This window comes from Gorilla gorilla, chromosome 11, assembly GCF_029281585.2.
Source record: "Gorilla gorilla gorilla isolate KB3781 chromosome 11, NHGRI_mGorGor1-v2.1_pri, whole genome shotgun sequence".
NCBI lineage: Eukaryota > Metazoa > Chordata > Mammalia > Primates > Hominidae > Gorilla > Gorilla gorilla.
Window position 1 is genome coordinate 106,316,323 of NC_073235.2, and position 13,788 is coordinate 106,330,110.

The window sequence follows — 13,788 nt, forward strand, 5'->3', positions numbered from 1 at the left end:
CAGCCTCCACCTCCTGGGTTCAAGTGATTCTCCTGCCTTAGCCTCCCTAGTAGCTGGGATTACAGGTACCCACCATGATGCCTGGCTAATTTTTTGTATTTTCAATGGAGACGGGGTTTCACCATGTTGGCCAGGCTCGTCTTGACCTCCTGGCCTCAAGTGATCCACCCACTTTGGCCTCCCAAATTGCTGGGATTACAGGCGTGAGCCACTGCACCCGGCCTGTTCCTTCTTAAGAACACTTTGTCTCCCCTTTAATCTCTGCTGGATTTCAAGAACCCCTTTTACACAACTCTTGATATCCATCAATAAAGAATAATTCCCATAAGCCCATCATGTAGTGACCGACTATTTTTCAGTGACAAAAAAAAAAAGTCTTTAAAAATAGAAGTAAAAGTCTAAAGTCATCAAAACAACGTTATATCCTGTGTGAAATGCTGCAGTCAGGATGCCTTGTGGTTTGAGTGCCTTGATCATGTGCCCTAAGGGGATGGTGGCGGTGGTGGTGGCCGTGGATGACGGAGACTCTCAGGCCTTGGCAGGTGCGTCTTTCAGTTCCCCTCACACTTCGGGTTCCTCGGGGAGGAGGGGCTGGAACCCTAGCCCATCGTCAGGACAAAGATGCTCAGGCTGCTCTTGGCTCTCAACTTGTTCCCTTCAATTCAAGTAACAGGTAAACAATGTTAATGTCTTTCTTTCTGTAAATATTTTTTGAGGTCTTCCAATTGGCTTAGTTTATTTTAAATTTCTAACAATGTGTGAAATTTGAACATTTGAGGTGTAGTTTTGCTGTAATAGGGCAATGTGTTATTTTGAAAATCATTGATTCTCAGACTACAATATAGTATCTTAACAAAAGTCCCTTGGAAATAAATTTTCTAAGCTATTAGTTTCTCTAGCTATTAGTTGATAGTGTCCCAAGAATTTATTATTATTATTATTTTTTAAATTGAGATGGGATTTCACTATGTTGCCCAGGCTGGTCTCAAACTTCTGAGCTCAAGCAATCCACCTGCCTCTGCCTCCCAAAGTGCTAGGGTTACAGGCATGAGCTACCATGCCCGGCCAAGAATTTTTAATTTATGTATCGTTTTTCTTTCTTTCTTTCTTTCTTTCTTTCTTTCTTTCTTTCTTTCTTTCTTTCTTTCTTTCTTTCTTTCTTTCTTTCTTTTTTAATTTAAGAAAGCTGCTGTAAGTAGATTGGTTCTGGAAGCTCTGAATTTAGGTTGCCTATGTTCCTAACACAGGTCCAATTCTCACTAGCTAAGCTTAGGCTTAGCTATTATTTAAACTCTCCAAACCTCAGTTTCCTTATCTGTAAAGTGGGAATAATAATAAACCTCACCTCAAGGTCATTGTGAGGTAAAATGAAATAATCCATGTGAAGGGCTTAGCTCAGTCAGTGCTTGGCTTGCAAGATAAATGTGAACTGTAATCACTCTATCTACCGGAATTGAATGAGTTCCAACATGAATCCTGGAGTCACCACAGAAGCTGCTACAACACCAATATTAATAAATTAGTTTTCTTTTACAATTGGCCAAAATGTATTTTCTTAGATTAAAATTCTTTAAGTTCCCAATGACGATGATGAGGAGGATAATACATCTAGCACTTTGAGCAGCACACAGTTCTCGTAACTAGAAGGTAGGTATTACAGTTAACTTGATTTCAGATGAAGAGACTGAGGGGTAGGCACATTAAGGGATTTGCCCAAGGATGTACAGGTGGCAGCTATAGGAGGCAGGGTCTGAACCACCTTAGTCTGACTCCAGAGCCGGTGTTGCTGATTATTATGCTATTCCATCTAACATGGTGTGTTTTGTAATTTCATGGACTCAGGTAAATCCAGGGTTAAATTAACTTCGGAAAATCACTAGCACAATTCCTAACAGAAAGAATTTGTTACTTGGGTGGGCTGGAGTAAGATGCTCATTTAACTTGTTCTCAGAGTTAGAAAAAGGCCCCTGCTTGGTTCAAAAACTGGACTGAGAGGGGTCAATAGTCATGCTTAAATAAGGACAGTTATTTTTCCCTGAAAGATACATTGAAAAGCCAGTATCTTCAATTTTCTTTCTTATTTTGGCAGTACAGAGACTGCATTATTTGTTGTTATTCTTAAACATTAAGTGTACATAGCCCAAAGAGTATAATTTCCCAATCTGCAGAGGTACAGTAGTTGCATATATACCCGTTTATTTTATGGTCTGACGTACCAGTGAGCACAAATTGTGTATATTTATAAAACGTGTTGATATAATGAAAGACATGAGTTGGCAGTGAGATCTGGTACCAAGCGTTTACAGCTACCAAATATATTCTACAAGAATCTTTAACATTTATTTTAAAAAGGTCTAAACCTTATTTTTAAGAGATCTCTCAAACTTAAAGAATATTTAAAATTTCTTAATTTGTTAGACAGTCAAGGGAAGCCCACCCTGACTGAAAACTATTTAAAATTGGTAATTGTACACTAAATACTTTTCTGATGTGCTTTGTGGACACCTATCTGTCATCAACTTATTCACTCTCTTTTGAAGAGTTTTTGGTAAGACTCAAAACTTTCTATGTTTTCTTTAGAACATTTATTAAAAGGGGACTAGCTAGATAAGTGGTTGTAGAGTTCACACACATAGGGCCTTTGTTTTCTACTTTGAGATATATTTACTTTTCAAATGCCAATTCACTTTTCTAATAACTTTTAGCATTTGATACTGAGTGGCTATCTAATGAAGAAGGAAAGAGATGGGAGTGAAGGGGACACTTTTACAGTCTTTTCTAGTAAGAAAACTTACAAGCAAGAAAAGAATGACCACATAAAAAATGTATGATTTGGCCTGGTGTGGTGGCTCACGCCTGTAATTGTGGGACGCTGAGGCGGGTGGATCATTTGAGGTCAGGAGTTGGAGACCAGTCAGGCTAACATGGTGAAATCCCATCTCTACTAAAAATACAAAAAAATTAGCAGGGTGTGGTGGCATGCGCCTGTAATCCCAGCTACTTGTGAGGCTTAGGCGGGAGAATTGCTTAAACCCGGGACGCGGAGGTTGCTGTGAGCTGAGATTGCACCCCTGCACTCCAGCCTGGGCAACAGTCTCAAAAAAAAAAAAAAAAAAAAAAATTATGCTGCATTCTAATCAAATAGTGCAAAGCTTCTTGTGTGCTTTGCCTTTCTCTGTATACACCTTCCATTAAGAAATTATAGATAGGGAAATTCTCTGGTCAAAGTGTAATTGTCCTTCCTAGGTCTGAGAAACCACTGTTATGCCTGTGTTGAGATGTGTATCTGTGTGCGTGCATGTGTGTGTATGTATGTATATGAAGAATAGTTCTTTTTTCCATTAATTTAATAATGTGTGTGCATATATGTATATGAAGAATAGTTCTTTCTTCCATTAATTTAATAATGTAACTTATTTGTTTATAGCATAGCTTAAAATATTTATTCTATAAAGGTTAAGTCTAACCTGATTACTTACGAGTTGGATGACAGTGTAGAGAGATATTTATGGCTAAGTTAAAGAAGTGTGATTTAGGAAGAGTGAGGAAACCTTAACTTAGATAAGCCCTTTGCATGTTTTCTACTAGACTTGGATAATTGTGCAACTGAGATCCACAGAGAGGATTTTGCTGGACTTTGGGATAGGAGTCCAGCCCAGAACTACAGAGCCTTAAGAGGGAAATGCTCTGGGATTGATGATAGAAGGATGGTATGCACAAAATACTTGACATTGGTCACATGTTTCAGGCCATATTGGCTATTTTTTAGCAAGCCTAATCATCCAGTATGAAGAGAAAAATCAGCATATTACCACTTATTTTTCCATGAGATCATTCCTTTTCACTTCTTCAAAACTTGGGCAAAAAACTGTCAAAATGGCCAGTTTGGACAAAGCTAATTTCTCCAGCGCCTTCCCTTAGCACTTATTTTTCTGAGAGAGGCATGGAAGGCAGGAAAATAACTGACATTTAATAAAAAGTCATCAGCAAAGCAATTAAAAATTTTATTTGTACGCTAGTCTTCAGCCAATGACTCCCCTGAGCTGGTTGTATACGGAAAGAAGTAATTTGTTTCTCACAGTTAAGTGTTGCTCTGAGACTGAGCTTGGGAAAGTAAGGTGAAAAGATGAATGTCAAAAAATCAACAGATTGCCGTATTTACATGACTTCCAATATGCTGTGGCCAGTTTTTCTGTTAAAAGAAATTGACTGGATGTTTTTGTCATTTCAAGTAAATTTGATGGATATTTCAAAAGTATAGGCATTGCTTAAGGATTTGTTTTACTCTACTACCGTGCCCTAGTTAACACATTGTGTTTTTTAAGGCAACCATCCAGCAAGGACGTTTACAGCAAGGACTGCAAAATTAATATCAATATATCAATACCAGGAAATGGAATGAGTCATTGCCACAGATAGATTAGAAATAGAAATGAATCTGTGATTGTAACTCCAAAGCTCTCACATTCAAACTTTTACTATGGGTGGGGAGAGGATCTCGCTGCCTCCCCTTCTTTAAGACATAGACCCTCCTCCTTTTTAACGTCTTATGCCTTTTTTCAAGGGTGGAGAAATGCCATATGATTACCATTTGGCTTTTATCTTGTGTGGATATCTTCCTCCAAGTATTTCCTGCAAGCAGTGTGCTGACATTTACAAAAGGAAAATTTTTATGCCACCAACATCCCAGAAGAAAATTTGTTGTGGTTTATCATCTCTAACACAAAAGCCCTTTATTAACTAATGTAGGCATTGATGAGGATACGCAATTCATGTCAGACTTGGTTGTCTAAAAATCAGAGGACGGACACTCCTTCAAAGCACAATTGTTTCCCAGCAGGTCATGGCAAGGGATAGAATCTTCTTCTCTTTCTCATGTTGGTTAAATTTTTGTTTGCCTTTTTCTTCAAGAAATTTATTATTTATGGAACTTCACAGAGGCTGGAACTTTTCTTCTCAGTACATAGTTGAGCTGAGCATCTGGAAAAATTACATCTGGGTGGTTTTGTGACTGACTGAATGGCTCTCTGGTTAAGCTGTGTTAAGATATCTGTGTCTCTTTTACGGTGATTTATTTGGCCGTTTTTGGCCAATTACAGGGTGTTAGCACCAAAAACCCAAAACCAAAAAAACCAAGACAATTCACTCAGAGCTTTGAGCCTGATAATTATAGCATGAGAATTGGTGCCTGAAGCTGGGGGGAAGGTAACCCAGGCCCCACAGAGAGGTGGTTGCATGCAAGTGTCTACCTTTTTCCTTGTTAATCTCATTTTGAGGACTCCAAACACTAGAAGAGAAGTGCACTGGATAGGATCAAGAACTACTCAGTCATTTGGTAGAGGCTTGGAAAAAAGAGTTTAGACTTCTCACTATTTCAATGTTAATTTCAAAGGCATGTTTATTTAGTCTGGTGTCACCATGCAGGTTATATGTGCTTCTGTTTTCATTGCTGGAAGAGAACCTGCAAGGTGGTGGAGAAGTTCTTACTTAACTTTGAGCTGCTCCCTTATCTCTGCATCACCATTACTGTCATCTTTTTCTTTGTCATCATCTTCATTATCTTGGGTATTGTGGCTGACAATACAACCAGGTTAATGGTTCCTGATGGTATCATTCAGAATTACTCACTCATAGTTCACTTTGGCCTCTGATCTAATTGTGAGCCCCTTTCTGCAATATCTGAATCACCTCATTGGCTCACAGTCCACCATGTAATCTACTTGTCTTTCATGTTAGACTTTTGGTGAAAGATCCACCTCCTCGAAGAAGCTTCTTGATACTTCAGCCTTTATTGTGGTCTTGGAAGAGGAGTTCTGATGGAAGTGTAGCTCAACTTAACAAATATTTATTAAACCTCTCATATTTTAATCTCCATCAGAGTTTCAGAGAATATAAAAAGAAATATAGGCCGGATATGGTGCCTCATACCTGTAATCCCAGCACTTTGGGAGACCAAGGCAGGCAGATCACCTGAGGTCAGAAGTTTGAGACCAGTCTGGCCAATATGGTGAAACCCCATCTCTACTAAAAATACAAAAATTAGCCAGGCGTGGTGGTACACACCTGTAGTCCCAGCTACTGGGGAGGCTGAGGTAGGAGAATTGCTTGAACCTAGGAGGCAGAGGTTGCAGTGAGCAGAGATTGTGTCAATGCACTCCAGCCTGGGTGACAGAGCGAGATTCCGTCTCAAAAAAAAAAAAAAAAAAAAAGAAATATAAAATCAGTACACAAGTATTGTGTAGTATAAGTAATTAGGTAGTTAACTGAGTTCTCTCTGCTTTTACAGCCCCTATGATTTAGTTGAGTAGGTTATATATAACAGGAGGATGTAACATCTGGAAACAGATAAATAACACTTGGCAGTCACTACCTCACCATGCTATTTGATGACTTAAGGACTTTGGTTTGCATACATTATTTTTATAATCTGAAATGTCCTCTATACCTCTCACCTGAAGAAGCCTTCTCTGAGACCCCAAATGGCAAAGAGAGGGACTTCCTTCCCTCTCAAGTTTCTCCAAATTATTATTGTGTATTGACACATTTATTTTCTTTTCCACTAGACTATGAACTCCTTGAGGGCAGAATCATGTCTTATTCATCCTTCTAACCTCTTTATTAGGCACAATGCTGTAAGCATATAGTTACTCAATAAATATTTGTTGAAGAAAGAAATGAATGAATTAGTAACAAAATGAGGAAGCATAAAATAAATACTCTGGTAAGATTAATGTAGAAAGGTAAGCCTTTATGGAGAGTTGGGAATTAGACTGGACAGTAGACAAGATTTGAATGAACATTGTTATTAATAATAATTGCTAGCTAACATTTATTTTGCATTATAATGTGCCAGGTAGTGTTCTGCCTGGCTTTCCCTGTATTAAGTCATCTAATCTTCCCCCAAGTCCTATGAGGTAGTTACTATGATTGCTATGATTATACTATTTCATAGATGGGGAAACTGAAGCACAGAGTGGGTAGAGCATCTTGCTTATGGTCACAAAGCTACTAAGTATGTAAATCCAGATGGTCTTGCTCTGGGGTTCACGTTCTTACCAATGCTGTGTTGTCTCAGGAAGGAAAAGGTGGATTAATAAAGAAATTAAACCAGGAATACTGTTTCATGTTCTCAGAACAGATGGCAAGTCTGAATGTGTGAGGTTATGGAGAAGCAGCGGAGAATCCAGTTAAGCAAAGGATAGAATACTGATAACAGAAATTCAAACTTTATTTTCAAGTCATTTTGAAGTAATGGCCTGGGTAAGAAGAAAATATTTCAGAATCCTTATCTTTGGAATGAAGCTGGAGTTATGGGAATGGATGGCTAGTCGAAAGGAGAGGGCATAACTGTAGAAAAACAGAGAGTGGAGCTGAATCTGGAAACTGGCTCTGATGGGAGTCAGCTGAAAAGGATGGTTAGCTAGTGAAGGAGACAGAGAAAGTGGTGAGAGAGGCAGGGGGACACAGTGAGGCTAGTGGAATGCCACTAAGCCGATGAGGGAAAGAGTTTCAAAAAGATAGTGGTGAATAGCATTAAACATAAGAGGGAAAGGAGTGAATAATGGCTTGGGATTTGGCTGAAACGCCAGCTGGGACTTTTGAGTTTAGGCAGAGACGTGGAGAAGGAAGATAAGACTTCACAGGATTAAGAAAAAGTGGAGGGGGACAACACAGAGACAGTGAAAAGGAGAGGAAATAGATAAGGTAAAGACAATTAGGAACTTATATCACCTAAAATGTCTACCATGGTATTTTGTGCATGTAATAATAAATGTTTGCAAATGGCTGAGTGACTTAAGTATGTTTGACATGTGGAAGGAGCCAAGTGCTGGACCTGAGAAAGAGAGAGAGAGGGAGAGAGAGAGAGAGAGAGAGAGAGAGAGAGAGAGAGTGTGTGTAGCATTGCAGGGCTTGAGGGTAGAGAAGGCTATTATTAGGAAAGAAAGGAGGAGGAGGGAGAGGAAAAAAAGAGGGTGGGGGTAGTTTTCTCAAGGAGATAAGGAGGGAGATTTGTTGCATAGGAGATGGGTGTATTAGAGAGAGGAGGACAAATCTCTAAGAAGATGGGGAGGAAGAGAAGAGACTTATAGGGGTAGAGATAAGTTAGAATGAAGCTATGGTAGATGAGTGATTCTATACTGGTGAACCTGAGGTTAAAAACAAACAAATCTCTCAGAGTAGGTCATGATGTTAAACCTATATCAACAAGGGCTACTGGGTAATACACGCCTTCTCTCTCAAGACTTTGCCCATGTGTACTTTAAATTCTTGCTTGAGTCCTCAACAATGCACACTATGGCTAGGCTTGACCTCAGCTCACTGCTGAGATCACAGGGTCACGGGGTTCAAACCAACCCTGCCCAACATTATGGGCGGGGCTCCAGTTTCCAGTCAGGGATGTTAATCTTAGCATTTCCCTGTGTGTTTTGGAACAAGGATATGGTTGCTTGACCTTGGCTTGGGGAGGCCAGTCCGCTATTCTTTTGCCCTCTCTTTTTTCAAACTCAAAAGCTAATCCCAGGGATTTCTCAAGGTGGGGGATGTGATTAGGAGTATTAGTCTGTCATACTGTGACAGAACTTTTCTAGGCCTCGGTTTCTTCATCTGATACATGAAGAGTTTGGGCTGGATGATATCTCAGGTCTACTTTCTGGCTTAAAAGTGCTTCTGAAGTGGAATTTTTAAAAAAGCTAACTTTTGTCGGGTCTAACAAGGCAGCTCAACTACCCCATCCCCTTGTGGATGCTCTTATGACCTGATAGAGCAAATACAGGAAATTACAAACCAGCCATCTCTGAAATCCCTTGCAGGGATTGCTAACCAGGATCCTAGATGCTGCTAATGTGCTTAGAAATGACTGCTGGACTTCGAGGGGGCAATGCTGCCTTTGCTGTCTCCTGTTTTCCTATGCAATGTTAAGGTCCAACACAGTAATTATTTAAACTTCTGGGCCATGACATTTACCTGGAGGTTCTGTATATGACAAGGTGATCCTGAGCAGATTCTTCAGAGGTATGTGATTTAGGCAGAATGGAACAGACAGGAAAAATGTACTGTTGTCTTCATTACAGAGTTGTTTTGAATGAGGGATCAGGATAATTGTGGCTCAGGAGGAAAATATGGCTCTCAAATCTGGTTACTAGATTAAAACATATATTTAGAAAATAATAAATTAATAGAGGAGGTCTCTTTGTACCTGTGGGTTTTCTTTTGATCCGTTAACTGAATTACTATAATAATATATATGTACAGAAAGCTATAATTGCCTGGTTACCTCCTATTTAGACTACAGGCAACCTTTTAGAATAGTAAGATTTGATTTTGGGGAGTTGTTTGGTGGCTCTTGGTATGGGTTCCACTTTCATGTAAGTTAAGGTGCTCTTGCTATGTTGTCCCCTTAGATTGTCTTTCTAACATTAGGAGATCAGAGGAAAATTGCAGAGCTGACCTGTGAACGGTAGGGATTGGGTCACACTGCATCTGAGTTTATGTTGCTTTGGGTTTAGGAAGTTTTGGTCCCAGAGCACTCACATCCTGCACTGCTGGGTGGCGTCTCTGAGTGGTAGGGATGGGTTACAGCACAAGTGATGGTTTTTAGCAATTTTAATATTAACTGTCATCCTGATACATATGAACTTCCTAATGTACATTTCTATCCCCAACTGGCTTCCTCGAACTCTAGTCCTATACTTCTAACTCCTTCTGGATCTTTCCTCCAGGATGAACAAATTTCCTCTTAACTTACCTCATTTTGTCAATGGTGCCTCCACTCATACCCTTACCCAGTGCGTGAACTCCGGATCGGTTTCCATTCCTGTTCACCATCAGTCTGTAAAACTGAGCACCAATGCCTTGTTTGACCCTTTCATACCAGCTGCCACCTCCGCAGCTCAGGCCTTATGAACTCACATCAGTGCTATTGCATCAGCCTCCTGATTGGTCTCTGCCTCAGCTCTTCCCTTGCTCCAAGCCAAGGGCAGTCAAGATTGCTTGCTGCACTCCTCAAGGCTGTGCTAACCTTCCCAAAGCAGCATGTACCACAACATTCTCAACTCAGACATCTTCAGCATCTCCCATGGCCTTTCTGGTAAAATCTATGTGCCTTTTCTTGGCTTCCCATGACTGGTATCGGCCATCTTCATCTGTTTCCATCCTACATAAATGGAATACTCTGCCAGTTCCAAATAAACTCTCACACTAAGGTCATTTCCATGATCTTAGCCTGTCTAAATTTGCCCCAGACCTTATGGCCCAGCTAAATGTGAAGTCTCTACAAAAGCCTCCAGAATCATCCTGTGTGGAAACAAGGCCTCTTTCGCGTGCCTGTCAATGACCCTTTAAAGGGTTCATGTACCACAGATGGCTTCGGAGAGTAGCTAATTGTGTACCTGCCTTCGGATTTCTCCTAGAATGAAACAGCTCTGTCTTTTACATCTTCCCATCTCCTAAGAATCAAGTACATTAGGTCCCTTATTTATTTGATGAATAAATGAATGAATGACGCTGTCACAGCAGAAGTCAGAATACCAAAGGACGATTCTGTGACACACCAAAATTTCTTCTCAGAAAGTACTCATTGATTGTTTTTGATAACTTTTCCCTCTCAAAAATGAATGCCTTAGGTCTTGGTGCTCAAATGGGACTTTTTGCTACTGAACTATCTGACCTTTGACTTACTTTCTGACAGTTACATGTAGCACAATAATTTTTTTAAGACGACAAGAACAAGTGTCCTCTACATTATAGTGTCTGCCTGTGTAGGAACACAAATAAAGGTTAAAGGTGGGGCTTAGATTAGTGCTGACCAAAAGCAACTTCTGTAGTAAATTATTTATTTATTTGAGATGGGGTCTCACTTTGTTTCTCAGGCTGGAGTGCAGTGGTGCAATCACCACTCACTGCAGCCTTGACCTCCTGGGCTCAAGTGATCCTCCCACCTCAGCCTCCCAAGGAGCTGGGACTACAGGCACATGCCACCACAGCCAGGTACCCCCACACCCAGCTAATTTTTGTATTTTTTGTAGAAATGGGGTTTCGCCATGTTGCCCAGGCTGGTTTCCATCTCCTGGGTTCAAGTGATCCACCTGTGTCAGCCTCGCAAAGTGCTAGGATTACAGGTGTAATCCACCGTGCCAGGCCTTTAGTAAATTTATTAATCAGGATTCTATTTCTATTTCTATTGTTACCTATAATCATTTGTCCTTGTTCAAACTAAAACCTCTTTAGATTTTGTTTTAAAACCATACTTTCTGTCAAGAACAGTTAATGTGCTTGGTATAACTGATAGTTGTGATATACACAATCTTGGCCAAAGCTGGTTGCTTGGTCTGCTTCTCTTGATGGAAGTCATTGCTTCTGTCATGGTGGCCTCCACTACACAACTCTCTTGCCTTCTGGTTCTGGTAACTTCGCTGTCGCCTGGTCTCTTTCGACCTAAGGGTGGTCATAATTCTGCTGCTGCAAGTCACAGGCTCTGGCACTACCCCTCGTGGTTCTGCTATTGCCACACCTTTGCCAACAGTCCTTTCATAAATAACCTTCCTACTCTTGCCCAATTTTGTGTGTGCCATCTGTTTTCATTTGGGATCTGGAATGAGACAACATATAGTTGGCCCACCATATCCACGGGTTATGCATCTGTGGATTCAATCAACCATGGATCAAAAACAGTATTTGTGGGATGCAGAATCTATGGATACAGAGGACCAACAATTGCATGACTTGAGCTTCCATGGATTTTGGTATCTGCAGGGGTCCTGGAACCAACACCCCATGGATCCAGAGGACCACTGTATATGCATGTTTATCAAGCTTATTCAAAGCCCCCTTTTTTTGTGTGAAGAGATTTTCCTTAAATCTTCATTTCTTGTGAAAATGGGAAGACTTTCAAGATAACAGTCAACAGAAAACTGGATGAAATGACCACAGAATTATTTTTAAACCATAACCTGCATTATTATCATTATTATTACCATTTTTTCATTTTAACATGAATTTCTGGGAGAGAAAGGCTGGGTTCATTCAAAGCATGGTAGGTCATGAATAGCTTTGTTTTTATCTTCATTGCAGCTCAGAGAGGATGGTGAAAGGTGCTACAGTCTGGTGAATGTTTTATACTTCTCTTTCTCTTATCAGAAGGAAGCCAGGCCACCAGCTAAGGTTATCAGAGCCATAGACTGTTGAGTCCCCCTTTCTTCTCAGGGAGCACAGTTTGTCTCACAGTTTCCTGAGCAACCACCGGGTTGTCTTGTGGGGGAGCCTACCCCTTACAGAGCCTGAAAAGGAGCCAGTGGTCAAATGGTCACGTGTTGAAGGGCATCCTGGGCCTGAACAGGAAATATATTCAGAGGAAAGTTACAGTAACTTAACCAGCTCTGTGGTCAGGAGGGAGGTGCTCTTCTATGCCAGGGAAATCAGCATCACCTTCACAGTATGCTCACAAATATCACAGGGCAAGATGGCTGAAAGTAGAAGCTTTCATTGTTTTTAGTTCCTACCTAACATGTGAAATTCTGTTCAGTCCGAATTTTTAAAAGGAAACAAGATAATTAGAATCTTACAACCTGATTTTTCAACTGCAAAAGAAAGTCAGACTATGATGTGCGTAAATGGAACCTGATAAAGTTCTTAAAGATTCTGGAGGAAAATCACATTTTGCTAATTAATCATGTATTCCAGCTCTCTAACTGCTTCTTTAGCTTCCCAGTACGTTTTATTTCTCTATGGTGCTACGATAAAGAAAAGGAAAAACTATGACAAACAAATGTAATTCACAAAAGCCCTGAAGTTAAGGATTTTCCTAGTGAAGTTCAGACTGAAATGTGACTTTATGTGTTGACTCATGTCTATGTTCAATCCCTTTTGTACACTTGGGTAAGCTAGAATGGAAGATCTCAATGGTATAATTATTACTTGTGCATCAGAAATAATTTGTAAGATCATTTGATGTGATCATACTGTCTGTAAGCCTTATCTGGGATCCATCTATGACCTTCAGGAAATCTTCAAAATTGTAAGCAAAATGTTTTGTATATGTGCATTAGAGGCAAAAAATTTGGAAATGTATTTTTTTCTAGATATGAGCATGAAATAAATTCAGTCTTGCTGAATGAACAAAGTTGTTTTTCTGTCCATTTATGATTTAAAACATTACTCCTAGATGTCTAAATAAATAAATTACATCTTAGCTCTTCCATTATTTGTGTGACCTTGTTTGAAAAGTCATTTACTTCTTCTCTTTTATTCCCCCCAATAGCCTCTTCTTTAAAATAAGGAATTGGCGTAGATCATCTCCAAGTTCCCTTCCAGTTGAGTGTGTTTTTTTTGCAGGATAAGACTCTAATAAAATAGTGGGGAAAATGAAATGTATTTTGTTCTGGTCCTCTTCCCATTCCATTCACTCCCCTACTTAATGGTAATCTCCTCCCTAACCCTCACTCCAGACATCTAGTACCATCCTCCCTATCAAGTCCAACTCTGAGAGGATCTAGAACCAATCACTGCAATTGTGTTGAAATTTTGATGCAACATGGCAGAAGGAAATGAACAATAGATTAGAAGTCATAAGTTATGAGCTTAAATTTCAAGGATCACTTATGTTTCCTGTAACCTTGGACAACTCATCTACCTCTTTGACCTCAGTTTCCCCATCTGTAAGATGGGCATAAAGATGACTGTCCTGCCTATTTACTTCACAGTTGAATATAGAGTTCGGATGAGATAAGAGACAGCATTTTATAGCCCTGTGAATGTAAGCCATAGATACTAAATTACGCCAATGTGTTTCCC

At 39.9% G+C, this 13,788-nt stretch overlaps 1 protein-coding gene across 2 annotated transcripts in view; it reads left to right on the forward strand.

Annotated features, from left to right (window-relative positions):
• Positions 1–446: 446 nt before the first annotated feature.
• Positions 447–13,788, forward strand: part of CD28 (CD28 molecule) — a 33,263-nt gene continuing 19,921 nt past the window's right edge. The window contains exon 1 of one of the 2 annotated variants that reach the window (XM_004033082.5): positions 447–673. In XM_004033082.5, coding sequence (XP_004033130.1) covers positions 622–673 — 52 coding nt within the window. In that variant the 5' untranslated portion in view covers positions 447–621. The remainder of the gene's footprint in view (positions 674–13,788) is intronic. The other variant, XM_019021773.3, reaches the window with a different exon arrangement.